Genomic DNA, 20,285 nt, shown 5'->3' with positions numbered 1-20,285 from the left:
AAAGCCTCGCCCACACTCCCGATAAACCTCATCGACTCCTTTCCCACGCCATTTCTTCCGGCAATCTTTACAGGAAGCCGAAAGGTTTCTTCCTTTTCATTAAAATGGTAAGAACTAAAATGTGGTCTTCCCACAAACCCAAACTCAGTGGATTTCGACATTCTGTCAAATCGAAAATGGGTATTCCATCCTCATTGCCCACAAACCCTAACCCCAGCCCCAGTCCACCGCTCCCTCAGTCCCCACCACCACAAACGCCGCCATTACCTCAATCGCCACCACCTCAGTCACCACCACTACCCCCAAGCCAAATACCACCTCTCATTCCGCCGACTCCCCTCTCGCCGCAAACCGAACCGCAAAATGAAACACCAATTTTCGACACCCATTCCCCAGAACCAGTACCTGAGCCTGCGCCTACTCAAATGAAAACCAAAGGCAAAACTAAAAGGGCCGCAGGTAGAACCAAGGAAACCCCAGCCGGAAAACGGAAACGAGTACCCTCTGTTCCTTTCGACCTAAATTCTTCACCTCAGCCGTCCTCTGAACCAGTCAGCAAAAGGACCAAGTCTTCCTCGCAAACTCCAGCACCAGTGGTCCAAACACTAGTACCTCAATCTTCCTTACACTCTCCAGCACCTGCGTCATCTGCAGATAATATAGAGGAGGTAATTTCTCCATTACCTTGGGCTTTTAGGGATATGGATATGAAAAATGCCTATGAGAAATTAGTTTCTAAAACTATTTTGGCAAACAAGTATATGGATGAGCAGATTTTGAAAGAATTAGGCATTTACGACTCTGTATTTGCCTATTTGAGTACTGTTAGCTGGACTGATTTTGCTAAAATTAGGGAACCAGTGTATAAGGATTTGACCCTGGAATTTTTGAGTTCCTTAAGGCTGAATTTCAAACCAACAGTGCCTGAACATAAAGATATGATATATTTTCGATGTGCTGGAATTGATAGGGAGTTAGACATGGATGCTATGAATGCAATTTTTGGTTTTCAGGGTTTGGGGTATAAAAACATTGAGTGGCAGCAAACTGTTTATGACCCTGTTCAATTCTGGAAGGATATTGCACCTTTTGGGGGTTATTATAGACCGAGGACTGCAAAAGCCTCTAGGATAGTTGATCATGTGTTGAAATACCTCCATAGGTTCATTTCTTACACTGTTTTAGGAAGGGGACACAATAACAGTATTGTGGGTGCTGGGGACTTGTTTCTCTTGTGGTGCATGAAGGAGAGAAAACAAGTAAGCACAGCCCATTTCATAGCTACTCATTGGCACCAAATTGTCACAAAGCATACTAAAGGTAGTATAGTTTTTGGGGGGTATATAACTGCTATAGCAAACTCATTTAGCTTTGATGCTAGTCTATATAAATTCTTTGCCGCTTTACTGGGAATCATATATAGACAGACAATGTTGTCTTGCATATGGATGTTTGTGAGAAAATAGGCCATACCTATACTACATACAGAAGATCCTGATACCACTGGTACTACAGACCCCACTACCTTTGCACCAGCAGAACCACAACCAACCACTACCCCACAGTTTTCAGCAGACATTTTATCCCTCTTAAGATCCTTGGAATCTAGAATAGCAAGTTTCACTGTCCAACCATTTGTTCCCTCACCTGACACCATAGAAATTCTTGCTACCTTAAAGAGCTTAGAAATCAAAATTGAAACCATGGGTCAGCAGCAGGTTAACCAAAAGAAGAAGCTAGAAAAGAAACTTAAAAAGAGACTTTTATCTCTTAAAAAGAAACAGAAGCAACATCAACTTCAAATGTTGGAGCTTTACAACAAACTGGCCCAATCCTACAACAATTTATATCATTGGGGCCAAGCCATGTTTCAAGAAATGAAAGACCTCACAGAAAATTTGGAAGCTGTCAAGCTTGGATCACAATGAACCTCTGCGGAACAGCGGACACGATGCAAGAACAAAGCCTTGATAGCAGAGCTTGATCAGTAGCAGCAGTTTTAATTTCTGTTTTAAGTTTATTTTGTAATCTGTTTATTTTAATTTTCGAGCTTTAGTACTAGTTGTAATACTTTGGTAATTAGTTTTTATGATTATACTTGCACTTCTTTCCTTTAGTCTACTTTATTTTATTTTATTTTCTGCGATGGACATAGTTACTCTGTGAATGCTTTTTGGTTTAATTTTTGATCTAATGTTAGATTTTATATTTTTACACTTTTTCATATTCTTGCACATTATTTTTGCACTTTATCTTTTCTTCAATCCTAATTTTGTTGACATTGATGAGTTGCACAAATTTTCTTTGAGCCACACCTGTTCCACATCAGTTGGAGGTAACAGCTTACCCTTACACCATTTAAGCTTATGGTATGTTACTAATGCTTATGCTTTCGCTTTACCCTATGCAGCAGGTTAAGCAACATCTTAAACAGTGTAAATTCATACATTTGGGATACTTTTTCGCATTTTTTCTCTCTAAAGCTTCATTGTTAATATCATTTTGAGCTAATTTTGAAATACTTGAGCTTATATTGATTTAATCCCCAATTGTATATATTTCATTAATTGATTAATTTACACAATTTTGCCCATCTTTGCATTCATTTTAGACATTGAGGACAATGTTTCATTTGAGTTTGGGGGTGAGGGCAAAATTTTTGTAAAATTTTTAAAATTCTCTTTAAAATTTTCATTCATTCATTTATTGCATTTCATTCATTCATATATAGATAATCCATACACTTATACATATACCACGCACACGTCTATACTCATATACATACATTTGCATATAGTTTTCATATAGATTACACTTAGTTTTAATTTGATTTATGCATGCATTTTAGGATCATGCATATGGTAAAAATAAATTTTTACCTTGTCCTTAAAGGATTGAGAGTTGCTTTGAAGAGCAATTAAGCTTACTTTTAGAAGGGTTTGATGGATTGAAAGTTCTAGATAGGTGCAAAGTTATTAGATTCTTGCTTTAGTTTATATCTTCTTAGCCAAGGGCCACCCAATCAATTGCATTGACTTTGAGTGCCTAGAGAAAACTCTAGGGTGAGAAGTAGCTAATTGATGTCTCACCAATCCTAGAACAATCTTTCTAAACCTTTCAAGGCGAAATTATAGCATACACTTGAAAAAGAAATGATATAGGCATTCTTTGAATTTTAAACCCATATTTTAGCCTTAGCCAACCTCACTTAAAAATTTCCCTTTGAAACCAATTTGAGCCTACATTTATCCCTCTTATTTCTTTGGAACCCACATTAATGCCTAGCCATAAACCCAAACACTTACCTACCCTCCATGAGAATAATTCTTTGAGTGATAGATACACTTAAAAAAAAATATATAATAATAATGATAATAATTAGTTGGGAGAAGTGACTAAAGTAAAAAAAAAAGCTAGCAAATTCAATTATGGTATGTAAAGTAATTCACCACCCAAGTACACAAAGAAATGAGTTTGGGGGTGAATTGAAAGGGACAATTATAATTTAAAGTCAATGTTTTTATGTAGTCCCTCTAAAAGCTTCAAAATTATATGCTAGCATTGATGAATAGTTGTAAAGTTCCTTCTCCCATTTGATTCAAAAAAAATATATATACATTTTTGTGTGTCTTGATCTTTTAATAATTTGATTATTCTCATATTTTGTTACCCTTATCCCTTTTTTGTTAGCCACATTATCACCCCATTGGCCCCATTACAACCCTTGAAAGTCCTTTTGATCTTTTGATAGTGTTTTGCTACATTAGTGGAGATTGGAATAGGAGAATTGCCTATGGGATTGGGATATCATTAATCCATTCATTTATTTCCATCATTATTTGGGACACTCTAGTTTATGGATTACCCTATAGTCTATTTAGGCATGATTATTCTTTGTGATTGATTGGTTTGGGTTTAATGATATGAATAATCGACCCAAGGCTAAGCGGTGATAACTTTGGTAAGAATTAAACTCTTTGTACCTTGAAAGTGGGTATATGGTTTGTTGGTGGCTAAAAGTAAGTTTAAGAGTTTGGATAAGTAATTTTCATAAATTTAAGGTGATGCATGCATTTTAGATCATCATTTAGGTGTAATTTTTGCACATAATTTACCCTTGTTCATAGCTATTATTATAGATATTAGTATATATTTAGTCAATTTTACAATTTTTACACTTCTTAGTTTAATTTTTGGAATTTATTTGTTTTGAAGGTTAAATTTGGAGAAATTTGATGTATTTTGATCAGAGTAGCCAATTGGAGGAGATTAAAATCGAATTGCAAAAAATTTTGAAGTTGAGAAAAAAATGGCCGAGAGCGACACAACCTGTAGCACAACCGAATTAGCTTGTGTCAATCGTCAGATATTCACGCCGAGAGCGACACAACCCGCAACACAACCCACGACACAACTGACTCGGCTTATGTCATTTTTACTGGAAAATAATTGACGTGGCATTTCCGTTACTCCAGCTTTTTACCTCACTTTCTCTGGAACCTTCCCCCTTTTACCCATTCTAGGGCAGACCCTTAGCCTATATAAAGCCTCATTTTATCATTTTCTTTCCATAGAGAGCAAGGGAGGCATTTTTAGAAGGATAGAAAGAGAGAAAGAGAGGAGCACGTTCTGCATTCTTCCAGCAGCCTGCAGAACTCGTTTTCTGCACTTTTCTGCAGCAGATTCTGCTGCATATTTCTGGGTTTTTCTACCCTTTAGCTTACATTTCCATTATTTCTTCATTTCTTCATTTGGGTTTGTCTTTAAACAATGATTTGTGAGTAGTTGATTGAGATTCTAGAGATGGGTTTGTAAATATTGATTTGTTTTGTGGTTTTGAACTGATTTGGCCATTTAAATGAAGATTGTTATATTTTGATTTATTGCTTGTGTGCTTACTGCCTTGCTTGATGAATGGGCCCTCATTAAGTTAAGTTTTAATCCTTAATAGATGGACTGAAAAGTGAATATTGGGGATGGATAATCTTGCAATAAACTTTATTTTCTTAGTGTTAGAGATAAGCTAAGAGGATTAAGGGGAACTTTCCATAAATCAATTAGATCTTTAAATGGGTTTTTGTTAGGTTTGAAATACCGTGAAAACAGGGTTTGATTTAATGAAAACCAACTTTGAAATGCTCGAAAAAGGTTTCAAAAATTTAAGAATTGATTTCCCTCAAAATTGCAATTCTCATGTGTTTGGCTAAATTAGGGATAAACCACATGCAAACAATATTGAAAAATCCAATCTCTAGAATCAATTTAATTTTCATTGAATTTAGATTTAAATCCTCCAAATCTCATAAATAGCAATTTCAATTTAAATCCAATTTAAATTTAAATCCAATTTAAATCCACTCTCTAGAATCATTTTATTTTTTTATTGAATTTAGATTTAATTCCTCTCAAATTTCATAAATAGAAATTTCAAATTAATTTTTGGTAATCTAGTTTAATTAATGTTAGTTAATTGTTTGATTTAGTTTTAATTCCTCAAATACCAATTTTAATTCCAAATTTCATTTTACATCTTTAAATTTTATCACTCTAATTAGCTTATACTTTTATTTCCAATTTAAACACAATTCCCTGTGGGATCGATATCATTTTTTAAAACTATACTACTGTGGCCCGTGCACTTGCGACAAACACCGTATCAAGTTTTTGGCGCCGTTGCCGGGGAATTGTTTGTTTTAAGTTGGATTTTAATTGTTTTAAGCTAATTAGAATTTTTATTTTCTTTTATTTTCACTATTGTTCCTTGTGTTTTTCAGGTACTTTTCTTGTTTATGAGACGATCGAAAAGCGCAAGTGACACTGAATTGTTGTTCAATCCTGAAATTGAAAAATTCTATCGAGCCAACAAAAAGGAATTCAAGAGAAGAAAAGAAGCAGAAAAAGAAAAACAACAAATATTTGAGCAAGAGGTGACAATAGAAAATATGGAGAATCAAAATAGAGCTATTGGTGGAAACAATGGAGGAAATGAGCAAAACGGGCAAAATGAAGTGGTTAATCAAAATGATCCTCAAAGAAGATCCATGTTGGATTATGCTTTTCCTAGATGTGCAGATGTGAGAGATAACAGACCTATTATTGGAGCTAATCAATTTGAGTTAAAGACTGGTCTTATTCAAATGGTTCAGAATTCACAATTTGGAGGTAGTCCACTTGAAAATCCTCATTCTCATTTGAAGAAATTTTTGATGATATGTGGTACACAAAGGCAACCTGGAGTTTCTGATGAAGTTATTCGGCTCACATTATTTCCATTCTCTCTTCGGGATTCAACATTGGAGTGGTGTGACTCACTCCCACAAGCTATTATAGCTACTTGGGAGCAGCTATCTCAAGCTTTTCTATCTCAATTTTTCCCACCTGGGAAAACTACTCATTTGAGGAATTTGATGGTAGCTTTTAAACCAAGGGATGATGAAACTTTGTATGAATCTTGGATGAGATTTAAGGAGCTTGAAAGGCAATGTCCTCATCATGAAATACCGAAATGGATGATTGTTCAGAATTTCTACACCAGAGTTACTCCAGCCATAAGAAACACAATTGATTCACAAGCAGGAGGAGATTTCATGAGAATGACAAGTGAAGAATGCTATGATCTATTAGAGAAGATTGCTCATAATACCCATTTATGGGGAAATCCTAGAGCACTTGAGCCAAAGAAAGCTGGGGTTTATGAAATTGACTCAGTTAGCTACATGAATGCAAGATTTGATCAGTTGACTCAGCTTCTTAGTGATTTTTGCACAAAGGCAACAAACTCAACTCCTACAACTATGCAACAAGTTGCCTTCACAGATGGAACTCAAAGTTGTGGAGTTGATTACTCTTCTTATGGTGATGATTATTTGCAAGAACAAGCTGCTTATGCAGGAGGTTATCAACAAAAACCTATGGGAAATGCTTACTCTAATGTGAACAACTCAACATGGAGACCACAAGCAACTTTTGCTCAACAAGGCCAAAGCTCAAATTATGCTCATAACCAGCAGTTTATGCAGCAAAATAGGCCTCAATTTCAGCCTCAATTTCAGCCCACAAGGCAGCCACCACCTGGATATCAAGCAAGAGCACAACAATCCCTTCCACCTCATGAACCGAAGCCAACCTTGGAAAGCATGATGGAGAAATTTTTTGCTGAACAAAGCAAGATGAATAACAAATTGGAGGAAGAAATGCAACACATGAGACAAACCATGGATCAATTACAAATCCACAACCGCATGTTGGAGACTCAATTGGCGCAACAAGCAAGCTCATCAGGAAGCAATTCCTATGGGAAACTACCTAGCCAACCACAAAACCCTCATGAACAATGTAAGTTGGTGACCTTGAGAAGTGGTAAGAAAGTTGGTCAAGAGAGTGAAAACAAGAGAGAAGAAAAAGAGAGCACAAAAGAAGAAAATTCAGTTGAGAGCAAGAAAAATGAAAAAGAAGAAGAAAGCAAAAGTGAGCAAGATGAGGGAGAAAAACCATACATCCCACCTGAACCTTACAAGCCCACCCTTCCCTACCCTCAAAGATTCATTAAGCACAAGCTAGACAAACAATTTGGCAAGTTCCTTGAAGTGCTAAAGAAGTTGTATATCAATGTGCCATTCACTGAGGCACTATCCCAAATGCCAAGTTATGCCAAGTTTTTGAAGGAGATTCTCTCCAACAAGAGAAGGCTAGAAGATTATGACACCATCAACTTGGGAGAGCAATGCAGTGCTATAATTCAGAAGAAGTTACCTCCCAAACTCAAAGATCCGGGTGTGTTTTCCATTCCTTGTCATATTGGTGATAATTGTGTAGCAAATGCCTTATGTGACCTTGGAGCTAGCGTCAGCCTAATGCCTCTTTCAATATATGAGAAGTTGAATATGGGAGAGTTGAAGCCCACAAACATGTATCTTTCATTGGCTGACCGTTCAATTAAGTATCCAGAAGGCATTCTTGAAAATGTGCCTATCAAGGTTGGGAAATTTTACATTCCGGTGGACTTTGTCATTTTGGATATGGAAGAAGACACAAAAGTTCCTATCTTATTGGGAAGACCCTTTTTGGCAACAGCTGGTGCATTAATTGATGTAAAGGGTGAGCAATTGACACTTAGAGTGGGAGATGATCAAATGATATTCAACATCAATCCAGCCATGAAAAGGAAACATAAAGAAGTTGAGTCTTGTTTGCGGGTAGACATTATTGATGAGATTGTTCAAGAGCATTTCAGAAAAAGCTACCCACAAGACCCACTTGAAAATTGCTTAGTCCATGGTGGGAGCATTGATGATGATAATCATAACATGGCTACTTTTGCACAACACTTGGAGAGCTCTCCACCACAACCTGAAGCCACAATTTTTCAACTTGAAGGAGTACAAAATTTGGAGATCAAACCACCATCATTAAAGGTAGAGGATGCCCCAAAAGTAGATCTTAAACCTCTTCCTTCCAACCTCAGGTATGCTTTTCTTGGACCAAATGAAACATATCCTGTTATAATTAATGCATGTTTGACTGATATTGAGAAAGAAAAATTGTTGAGAGTTTTGAGAGAATATAGGAGAGTTTTGGGTTATACAATTGATGATATAAAGGGAATTAGTCCAACAGTTTGTATGCATAGGATTTTCCTAGAGCCAAATAGTAAACCTTCCATTGAACACCAAAGAAGATTGAATCCTACAATGAAGGATGTTGTGAAAAAGGAAATCCTAAAATTACTAGCTGCTGGAATTATTTACCCTATTTCTGACAGTGAGTGGGTTAGTCCTGTGCATGTTGTACCAAAAAAAGGTGGGGTGACAGTTGTTAAAAATGAGAATAATGAATTGATACCCACTAGGCTATTCTGAGGTTGGAGAATGTGCATAGACTATAGGAAGTTGAACAATGCCACAAGAAAAGACCATTTTCCTCTTCCTTTTATGGATCAAATGTTAGAGAGATTAGCCAAGCATTCATTCTTTTGTTACTTAGATGGATATTCTGGTTTCTTTCAAATTCCAATACATCCTGATGACCAAGAAAAAACTACCTTTACCTGTCCCTATGGCACCTTTGCCTATCGAAGGATGCCATTCGGATTGTGTAATGCGCCTGGCACATTTCAAAGATGCATGATGGCCATTTTTTCTGATTTTATTGAAGAAATTATGGAGGTCTTCATGGATGACTTTTCAGTATATGGAACTAATTTTGATTCATGCTTGACTAATTTGTCTAAAATTTTGCAGAGGTGTGCTGATAATGATTTGGTGTTGAATTGGGAGAAATGCCACTTTATGGTCCAAGAGGGGATCGTTTTAGGGCATTTGATCTCAAATAGGGGAATTGAAGTGGATAGAGCTAAAATAGAAATTATTGAAAAAATGCCCCCTCCAACCACTGTCAAAGGAGTGCGGAGTTTTCTTGGACATGCCGGGTTTTACCGGCGATTTATTCAGGATTTTTCTAAACTTGCTAAACCCTTAACAAACCTTTTGAATCATGATGTTAAATTTGATTTTAATCAAGATTGTATGGTTGCTTTTTGTAAGTTAAAGACGGCCTTAACAACAGCTCCTATTATGCAACCCCCGGATTGGACTTTGCCATTCGAAATTATGTGTGATGCAAGCGAGTTTCTTTGTTGGAGTATCCTTGGCAATGGAAAGATAGGAAACCTTATGCCATTTACTATGCAAGCCGAACCCTTGATGAAGCTCAAGTTAATTATGCCACAACTGAAAAGGAGTTCCTTGCGGTAGTATTTGCACTCAATAAATTCCGTTCTTATTTGGTCAACTCAAAGGTAATAGTTTTCACTGATCATGCAGCAATAAAGTACTTAATGAGCAAGAAAGAAGCTAAATCTAGGTTGATTAGATGGATATTGTTACTTCAAGAATTTGATTTGGAAATAAGAGATAAAAAGGGTGTTGAGAATGTGGTGGCTGATCACCTTTCTAGGATAAAAACTGAAAATGGAGATGATGAAATTGTGCCAATTGATGAATTTTTCATGAATGAGCAGTTGTATGTGTTGAATTCTGCACTTCCATGGTTTGCTGATATTGTGAATTTCTTGTCTTGTGGTGTCTTGCCACCTGATTTATCTTGGCAGCAAAAGAAAAGATTCTTGCATGATGTTAAATTTTATTCTTGGGAAGAACCTCTTTTGTTTAGGAGATGCAATGATGGAATAATTAGAAGATATATACCAGAGGAAGAAATACATGATGTTATTTACCATTGTCATTCCTCTGAATATGGTGGTCATTTTAGTGTTTCAAAAACTGTTGAAAAAGTCTTGACATCAGGTTTCTATTGGCCTAAAATGTTTAAACATGTGAGAGACTTTTTAAGCAGGTGTGATAGGTGTCAAAGAGTAGGCAACATTTCCAAAAGAGATGAGATGCCCCAACAATCCATATTAGAAGTTGAATTGTTTGATGTGTGGGGAATTGATTTCATGGGGCCATTTCCATATTCTTATGGGAATAAATATATCTTGGTAGGGGTGGACTATGTATCTAAATGGGTAGAAGCTATTGCTACACCTACCAATGATGCAAAAGTTGTGGTAAAATTTCTGAAAAAATTTGTTTTGACCAGGTTTGGTGCCCCACGTGCCATAATTAGTGATGGTGGTAGCCATTTTTGCAACCACCAATTTGAAAAATTGATGAGAAAATATGGGGTAAAGCATAGAATTGCCACACCATATCACCCTCAAACAAATGGCCAAGTAGAAATCACAAATAGAGAAATCAAGCAAATCTTGGAGAAAACTGTCAATAAGTCCAGAAAAGATTGGTCCCTTAAATTAGATGACACTCTTTGGGCATATAGAACAGCATTTAAAACCCCCATAGGAACTACACCTTATAGGTTAGTTTTTGGGAAATCATGCCATTTGCCCGTAGAATTAGAACACAAAGCTTATTGGGCCATTAGAGCAATCAATTTTGATTTACAAGCTGCTGGACACAGAAGACTTTTGCAACTTGATGAATTAGAAGAATTGAGACTTGATGCTTATGAAAATGCTAGGATCTGTAAAGAAAGAACTAAAAAATGGCATGATAAGCATATCAAGAAAAATGACTTTAAAGAAGGAGATTTGGTTCTCTTATTCAATTCAAGGTTGAAATTTTTTCCAGGAAAATTAAAATCAAGGTGGTCCGGTCCATTCAAAATTGTGAAAGTTTTCCCTCATGGTGCTGTGGAACTTTTTGGTGAAAAATCAGGAAATTTTAAGGTAAATGGGCAAAGATTGAGGCACTATTCAGTTGGTGAGCCAATTGAGAAGATAGCAACTTGCTATCTCTCTCATTCTCCATAAAATCTTAAGTGAGTATGGTCAAGCTAAAGACCTAAACTTAGCAAATTTTTTTTGTACATAACTCATAATTTTTCATTGATTCTTTATTTCTTTTATATATTTGTTTTAAGCTTTTTCTATACTCCTTATTCAGAGTTTAACATTGTTCTAATTTCCTTGTGCAGATGGGATACAATGCATTGCAAGCAAATGAGCAATAAAAATTTTATTTTTAGCTTTAAATTTTGGCTTTAAATTTTAGTTTCAAATTTGTTCACTTATAATTTTCATCTCTCTTTTGTTGAGTATTTGTTGGTTCATATTGCTGGATTCATTGCCCTTTTGGTTACTTTTAAGAGAAAATTTTTCCAAATTTTGACATCTTGGTTTAACAAGAAATTTATTTGAATATGGGTGTGTGAATTGGTGCTTTGAAAAATTATTTTGTGTAAGTATTTGATGAACATAACAAGTTGAACAATTAGAATTCATGTTATAAAGGTTTAATCATTTGAAATCTAATTTGTTTCAAAATTTTTAGGTGCTATGAAATTCGGACATTTTTGGGCAGCAGACTGCACAACTTGCGGCATATCCGAGATAAAAACTCCCTTCACTGGAATGGGCCAACAGCAAAACCCAAAACCTTAAAACCATTCCCCATAAGCCCAAGCCCAAAATTAAACCTAAAACCCAGCCAACTAAAACCCAAAACCTAAAGGCCCTAACCCGATAACCCACTACCTTCTTCTCCCTCCCGACATCACTCCCGACACAACCCTTCCCTCCCGTCGTCGCCTTCATCCTCACCGGACGCCATTCTTCCCATACTTCTCTTTCTCTGATCAAGACCCTCCATTTCGCCATGTCCGACTCTCCATTATCATTCGAAAACTCGCCTCCCCACTCCTCACACGCGCCGCAGCCCCAAACCACCCCACCCATGCACACCAACCCATCGCCGGCCCATTCTGGTGACGCTCTGATCGCCACCTTCAAGAAGAAAAAAGCAAAAAGTATCAAACCTCACAAATCGACGGGTGGCGTTAAGAGGAAGCGACCAGAACCAGCCACAAAACAACCCCCAATCCCGCCTCCAATGCCGGACGCGCCTGCTGACCGACGTGGCATTCCGAAATCGGCGGTTAAGCGCCCCGGTACGTCTAAAGGTAACCTTGCATTCCCTTCCTCTTCGCCTACTGCTATACATTGGATATTACCTACTGCCGAAATGAAGAAAAATAAGGCAAGAGTTGTAGCCCGACAAATGGTTTAAACTCGGTATTTGGATGTGTCTACACTCAAATCCTTGAAGATTTATGATGAAATGCAGTCTCTGTTAGATGCTTTAGGTGGGGTGCGATTTGCACATAAACAGGAACTGGTCTACCCCATTTTAGTACAGGAATTTCTGGCCTCCCTGTCCACTAATGAGCATAAAATTGCTTTGGACAATGACTTGACGATCCATTTTAGATGCCTTGGTCAAGATAGGGTGCTGTCTATGGATAATTTTCACCATATATTTGGCTTTCCACCTGATGGTCTGTTCAAAATACCTACTAACCAATGGGACTATAATGCGTGTGAATTTTGGAAGCGAATTGCACCTTCAGCAGGTACTTTCAAACCAGGACACAGTAAGGCCTCCAAAATTGAGAATCATGCCTTGAGATTGCTTCAGCGCCTAATTGCAAATACAATTTTAGGCAGAGGATCCAGTGTTGGCACAATGTCACAGTATGATCTATTCTTTTTGTGGTGTGCAAAAACTGGCAAAAAGGCTTCCCCTGGTTATTATTTCTGCCGCCATGTGATCCGCCAGACCACTAGAGGTACTGGTAGCATTGTCTTTGGAGGTTTGGTCACACCTATTGCACATTATTTTGGCTTTAATCCTCAAATGCACAAGTGTCCTGCTCTTCCAACTGGTTTGTTATTTTTGGATGGACCTCATCTAGCCAACCAAAAATTTTGTATAAAAAATGAAGCTACTAAGCAGTATGAGATTCCTGCACTAACAGACAAACCACCTGGTTCTCCCACTGCCATTAGTTCCTCCTCAGCATCTGAGTGACCATTTGTGCAGCCTTCCACACAACCTTCACGCCGAGCTCCACCAGCCGCTCAACCTGCTTCTGGACCATCCATAGCAACTCTTTTGACATTCATGGAGAATCTCAGTGATGAGATCTATTCTTTTCGGCAAATGACGGATGTCAATTTTCAGACACTGCGAGACTTAGCTGACATATATTTGGATCGAAGTGCTGAAATGCAAGATGAATTGAAAGTCATGCGAGCTAAGCTGGAGAAGATCGAAACAAACTAGGCACTGATTTTAAGCATCATCTCTCCACAGCAGCCCACACAAGCACCACCACCTCCACAAGATGGCAAGGGCAAAGGACTTCTCGTACCTGACTGACCAGCTTTTATTCTCCATTTACATTTCATGAATTTCTTTGCTTAATTACTTAGTATTTTGAACTTATTTTGCTTGTGTTGTTTTACTTCAACCCTTTACTTATTCAGTTTTTTTTAGTTCCTCATAAAATACATTTTTTTCTTTTATGTCTTTAGTACATTGCTCACTTGCTTTAATATGCTCCTTCAGAATTTACACTTGATAATTATATTTTCTGCGCTTAACTTCCCTATTCCAAATTTTTGAGATTAATCGATTTAATTCATGGATTCCATTGCACTGTTTCTTTTGCAATGAGTGCAGCAGCTGTCCAAATTTTATCTAATTAAATTGGCTGCACTTCAATGAGGTAACAATTCTCATCTCAGCTTGTGTCACTGTCAACACAAGTTGTGCTAACGCTTATGCAACAGGGTAATAATTCTTTATGCACATATGATCTACCCATTTTCTGCACATTATCCCATTCCATGCACTCTTCTAACATTGAGGACAATGTTCATTCTGAGTATGGGGGAGAGGGTAAATTTTTTGCAAAAATTATTTTTCCTTTTTCATTTGCATATAGCGACACACTCATTACTTCATACTTGTACATATTCACGTATATACACTTGCATATAGCCTCATATACTTAGTTACGCATACTTAGTTGCAATTAGGTTGACTATACATTTACACTCATGCATATCATTCACTCATTTAAAATTTTTGAATTTTTAAACCAGTCTTTGAACTCCATAAGCCACTTATTCAAGCAATCCAACTTGCCTTTAGATGGTTAGTGGAATGAAAGTTCCAGCTGGGTACAAAGTCTTAAGCATTATTCTTTCTCTTACTTAATAGCTGAAAATTAATACATTCATCTAGGTATGCAGATTCTGATTAGTTATTTTGAGTTTTGAGTGTCTGGATAAGCCTTTAAGGAAGAAAATGGTCATTGTCGTCTCACCATTCCTAGAACAAGCATCTTAGATCTTTCAAAGCGAAATTTTTAACTTGCATTTGATAAGAATATGACTTAGGCATTTCTTCATATTTTAAACCTCACATTTAGCCTTAACCTACCTTAATTTTATTTTAACCCTTGCAAACCCCCTTGAACCTTAAATCCCTAACTTCTTTGGAACCCAAATCATTTACCGAGCCATTAAACCTAAACACTACCACCTATCTATGAGAATAATATTTTAGCAATTAAGTGCATAAAAAATGATAATGATATAAAAATAAAAATAAAAATAAAATAAAAAAATCTCGGAGGATTGAAACATCTTGAAAAGTGCTAAAGTAATTGTGAAAAGTTGAAAAGATCACCAAAATATCCCAAAGGTAATTTTGGGTGTGACATGAAATAGGGACACATAAAATAAGCATAAAAAGTAGTCCCTTTTGTATAATCATTATGATAGCACTTGAGATTCATTGTGAATTTCTTTCCTCTTGATAAAAAAAAAAAAAAAAATATTGGATGCACTTTGAGTTTCATGATTAATATTATTCTCATATTTTGTTTACCTTATTCTCTTTCTTTGTTAACCACAATTTTACCCTATTAAGACCCCATTACAACCCTTAAAAAGACCTAATGATTCTTTGAAAAATGCTTGTTACATTAGTAGTGTTAGATCTTTTATGCTTGCATATGGGTTTGGCAATATAATCTTCCATACATTACTCACCATCTATTTGAGACACATTGGCTATCTATTTCATTTAGGTTTGTTTTGGCACAATTGACTCTTGTAGCTGGTTGGTATTTGTTGCTTGGGTTGATTGGTTAATTCTTAGCTATTCTGTAATAGTTGAGAGTGCTTGCTTCATTCTTTGTGCTTTTGCTGGTGGGAATTTGGAATGTTGGTGGCTAAAGGTAAATTGGTGGTTTGGATTAGTGAATTTTGTGTTTTCAAAGACTGATTCTATTCCCTTCCAAATGAGTTTCAATGAAATTTTGCTTGAGGACAAGCAAGAGTTTGAGTATGGGGGAATTTGATGCATGCATTTTAGATCATCATTTAGGTGTAATTTTTGTACATAATTTACCCTTGTTCATAGCTATTATTATAGATATTAGTATATATTTAGTCAATTTTACAATTTTTACACTTCTTAGTTTAATTTTTGGAATTTATTTGTTTTGAAGGTTAAATTTGGAGAAATTTGATGTATTTTGATCAGAGTAGCCAATTGGAGGAGATTAAAATCGAATTGCAAAAAATTTTGAACTTGAGAAAAAAATGGCCGAGAGCGACACAACCTGCAACACAACCGAATTAGCTTGTGTCAATCGTCAGATATTCACGCCGAGAGCGACACAACCCGCAACACAACCCACGACACAACTGACTCGGCTTATGTCATTTTTACTGGAAAATAATTGACGTGGCATTTAGTTACTCGACTTTTACCTCACTTTCTCTGGAACCTTCCCCCTTTTACCCATTCTAGGGCAGACCCTTAGCCTATATAAAGCCTCATTTTATCATTTTCTTTCCATAGAGAGCAAGGGAGGCATTTTTAGAAGGATAGAAAGAGAGAAAGAGAGGGGCACGTTCTGCATTCTTCCAGCAGCCTGCAGAACTCATTTTCTGCACTTTTCTGCAGCAGAATCTGCTGCATATTTCTGGGTTTTTCTACCCTTTAGCTTACATTTCCATTATTTCTTCATTTCTTCATTTGGGTTTGTCTTTAAACAATGATTTGTGAGTAGTTGATTGAGATTCTAGAGATGGGTTTGTAAATATTGATTTGTTTTGTGGTTTTGAACTGATTTGGCCATTTAAATGAAGATTGTTATATTTTGATTTATTGCTTGTGTGCTTATTGCCTTGCTTGATGAATGGGCCCTCATTAAGTTAAGTTTTAATCCTTAATAGATGGACTGAAAAGTTAATATTGGGGATGGATAATCTTGCAATAAACTTTATTTTCTTAGTGTTAGAGATAAGCTAAGAGGATTAAGGGGAACTTTCCATAAATCAATTAGATCTTTAAATGGGTTTTTGTTAGGTTTGAAATACCGTGAAAACAGGGTTTGATTTAATGAAAACCAACTTTGAAATGCTCGAAAAAGGTTTCAAAAATTTAAGAATTGATTTCCCTCAAAATTGCAATTCTCATGTGTTTGGCTAAATTAGGGATAAACCACATGCAAACAATATTGAAAAATCCAATCTCTAGAATCAATTTAATTTTCATTGAATTTAGATTTAAATCCTCCAAATCTCATAAATAGCAATTTCAATTTAAATCCAATTTAAATTTAAATCCAATTTAAATCCACTCTCTAGAATCATTTTATTTTTTTATTGAATTTAGATTTAATTCCTCTCAAATTTCATAAATAGAAATTTCAAATTAATTTTTGGTAATCTAGTTTAATTAATTTTAGTTAATTGTTTGATTTAGTTTTAATTCCTCAAATACCAATTTTAATTCCAAATTTCATTTTACATCTTTAAATTTTATCACTCTAATTAGCTTATACTTTTATTTCCAATTTAAACACAATTCCCTGTGGGATCGATATCATTTTTTAAAACTATACTACTGTGGCCCGTGCACTTGCGGACAAACACCGTATCATAAGGTAAGGTACCCCAAATTGCATTAATTGTTTTAATTTGCTTAAGGACAAGCAAAGGTTTGAGTTTGGGGGAATTTGTTATACTCAATTCATATAGACATTTTAGGGTAGTTTTGCATCCATTTTGCCCTCATATTTTAGTATATTTTATGTTTTTAGCTTTATTTTATCTCATTTGTTAACTTTAGATACTTTATATTTGATTTTCGTAATTTTGTTGTTTTTGATAGGATTTTGTGGCAAATCGAAGATCAATGAGTGCAATAGGAAATAATTTGAAGAGATTTGAAGTTCTTTAAGCATGGAGGAAAGTTGAAGAAATCAAGCCTTGAAAGAGCAAACTAGTCGAAATTTGCTTGAGACTTTGCTTAAGTTCATGCTTAGGGTAAAGCGGCAGTGCTTAAGGTGCAGCACAAGTCAAGCATGAGCAGAAGAGTCCATTCTACTCTAAGTCTGCCGAGATTTGCTGAAGGTCTGCTTAACCTTAAGCGACGGTCGACAGAGGCTAAAATTTGCTAAGAAGCTGCTTAGGGTTAAGCCGAACCCTAAGCAGACTGCCCAGAACGTGAAAGATGCTGCTGACTTGGATAATTTTACAACTCATTTCCTATCCACTCCTTGGCTTTTATTTACTTTTAGGGCAACTTTTAAGGACCATATAAATTCATCATTTCCTTATTTTTGCCATAAGAGGAAGGGAGGAAAAACAAAAAGGAAAAAAAATCTAATAGAAAGAGAGGGAGAAGACGCCATTTCTCTTGGGGAAGAGGCTTTGCAGATTTTGGAGCTCAGAAACTGGGACTTTGGTTCTTCCACCTGGGTTTTCTATTTCAGTCCTCTTATCATGTTTTCCTTTACTTTTCCATCAATATTTCTTGTAAATACCATCATGAGTGAGTAATTTCTTTAGATTTCAGAGTTGGGAAATATGTTTTAAATTAATTTGTGGATTTGGACTGGGTATTTCTTTATTTTATATGAATATGAGTTTTGATTCCTTCCTTGTGTGCTTGATTTACTTGCCTAATGTTGGTACCCATTGGGTATTGTGTTAATCTTTGATTGAAGGACCGAAAGGTGAAAGTCATTGATAGGTAATCATGGATTGGAACTTAAAATCACCTAGATTTAGAAATAAACTAGGATTTTAAGAGGAATTAATTATTGGTTACAAAACTTAATGGGTTTTAAAGTAATCAAATACATACGAAAGTAGGTTTGGTTATTTTAGAATACACTTTGATTTGCTTGAAAAAGATATCAAAGGGATTTAGGATCAATTTCCTTCAAACTCTATTTTTCTCTAAAAATTGGAATGCCCAAGACAAATCCCAATTAATTTATGCATAAACCCCAAACTCTGGAATCACTTTTACCATAATTAGACTTTCGTTTAAATTACCCATTGTTAATTTAGTTTAATTGCGAACTAGAATTAGAATTTATTTATTTGCTCTTTACCCATTTCAATTAGATTAATCAATTTACCTTGCTTATTTACATTTACCATTTATCCATTAATCATTAGCCCAAATAATCGCTTCATTCATAGTTTGGTACTCAAACAGCAAATCCTCGTGGGAACGATACTTGATTCATCACTTTATTACTTGAGACGACCCGTATACTTGTGGATAAGTCACATCACTGGCCCATTCTGGTGAAGTGAGTTCTTATCCTGCAAAACAAACAGGCGACACAAGTTAGAACATAAGGATAGGGGGGTTGTGTCGGAAGTTATGCAACAATCTGCCCGAAGTGTGCCCAGCGAACACAAGCGATGACACAAGCAAACCCGGTTATGTCGCAGGTTGTGTAACAATCTGCCCAAAATGTGCCCAGCGAACACAAGCGACGACACAAGCAAAACCGGTTATGTCGCAGGTTGTGAAATCTGCTGCCCAAATTTGACAGATTTAGAGAGTACCTAAAAAAGTAAAACAAATTAGATTTCAAATGATTAAACCTTCATAACATGAATTATAATTGTTCAACTTGTTATGTTCATCAAATTCTCATAAAAAATAATTTTTCAAAGCACAAATTCACACATCCACATTCAAATAATTTTCTTGTTAAACCAAGATGACAAGGTTTGGAAAAATTTTCTCTTAAAATTAACAAAAAGGGCAATGAATCCAGCAATATGCACCAGTAAATACTCAACACTAGAAAGATGAAAATGGTAAGTGAACAAATTTAAAACTAAAATTTAAAGCTAAAATTTAAAGCTAAAACTAAAATAAAATTTTTTTATGCTCATTTGCTTGTAATGCATTGCATCCCATCTGCACAAGGAAATTAGAACAATGTTAAACTCTGAATAAGGAGTATAGAAAAATCTAAAACAAATATATATATGAAAGAAATAGAGAATCAATGAAAAATTATGAGTTATGCACAAAAATGCTAAGTTTAGGTCTTTAGCTTGACCATACTCACTCAAGATTTTATGGAGAATGAGAGAGATAGCAAGTTGCTATCTTCTCAATTGGCTCACCAACTGAATAGTGCCTCAACCTTTGCCCATTTACCTTGAAATTACCCGATTTTTCACCAAAAATTTCTACAGCACCATGAGGTAAAACTTTCACAATTTTAAATGGACCGGACCACCTTGATTTTAATTTTCCTGGAAAAAATTTTAACCTTAAATTGAATAAGAGAACTAAATCTCCTTCTTTAAAGTCCTTTTTCTTGATATGCTTATCATGCCATTTTTTTGTTCTTTCTTTATAGATCCTAGCATTTTCATAAGCATCAAGTCTCAATTCTTCTAACTCATCAAGTTGCAAAAATCTTTTGTGTCCAGCAGCTTGTAATTTCAGGATTTCCTTTTTCACAACATCCTTCATTGTAGGATTTAATCTTCTTTGGTGTTCAATAGAAGGTCTACTATTTGGCTATAGGAAAATCCTATGCATACAGACTGTTGGACTAATTCCCTTTATATCAGCAATGCA

General features: G+C 35.8%; 1 protein-coding gene and 1 non-coding gene across 2 annotated transcripts; one reads left to right on the top strand and one right to left on the bottom strand.

The window, feature by feature from the left end:
* Positions 1-176: 176 nt before the first annotated feature.
* LOC110673014 (vegetative cell wall protein gp1-like) lies at positions 177-1,498 on the top strand. Its single transcript, XM_058128671.1, has 2 exons — positions 177-668; positions 1,424-1,498. Exons 1-2 carry the CDS (start codon positions 177-179, stop codon positions 1,496-1,498), a joined length of 567 nt encoding a protein of 188 aa, XP_057984654.1.
* A 4,894-nt stretch (positions 1,499-6,392) lies between these two features.
* On the bottom strand, positions 6,393-6,499 carry LOC131170003 (small nucleolar RNA R71). The gene has a single exon (XR_009140946.1). It is a non-coding gene; the product is annotated as a small nucleolar RNA R71 (small nucleolar RNA).
* Between the last annotated feature and the right edge of the window lie 13,786 nt (positions 6,500-20,285).

The sequence above is a fragment of the Hevea brasiliensis genome, chromosome 10 (assembly GCF_030052815.1).
Source record: "Hevea brasiliensis isolate MT/VB/25A 57/8 chromosome 10, ASM3005281v1, whole genome shotgun sequence".
Lineage (NCBI taxonomy): Eukaryota > Viridiplantae > Streptophyta > Magnoliopsida > Malpighiales > Euphorbiaceae > Hevea > Hevea brasiliensis.
The sequence above is the reverse complement of the archived record's forward strand: the minus strand, read 5'-3'. Positions and strand labels throughout refer to the sequence as shown.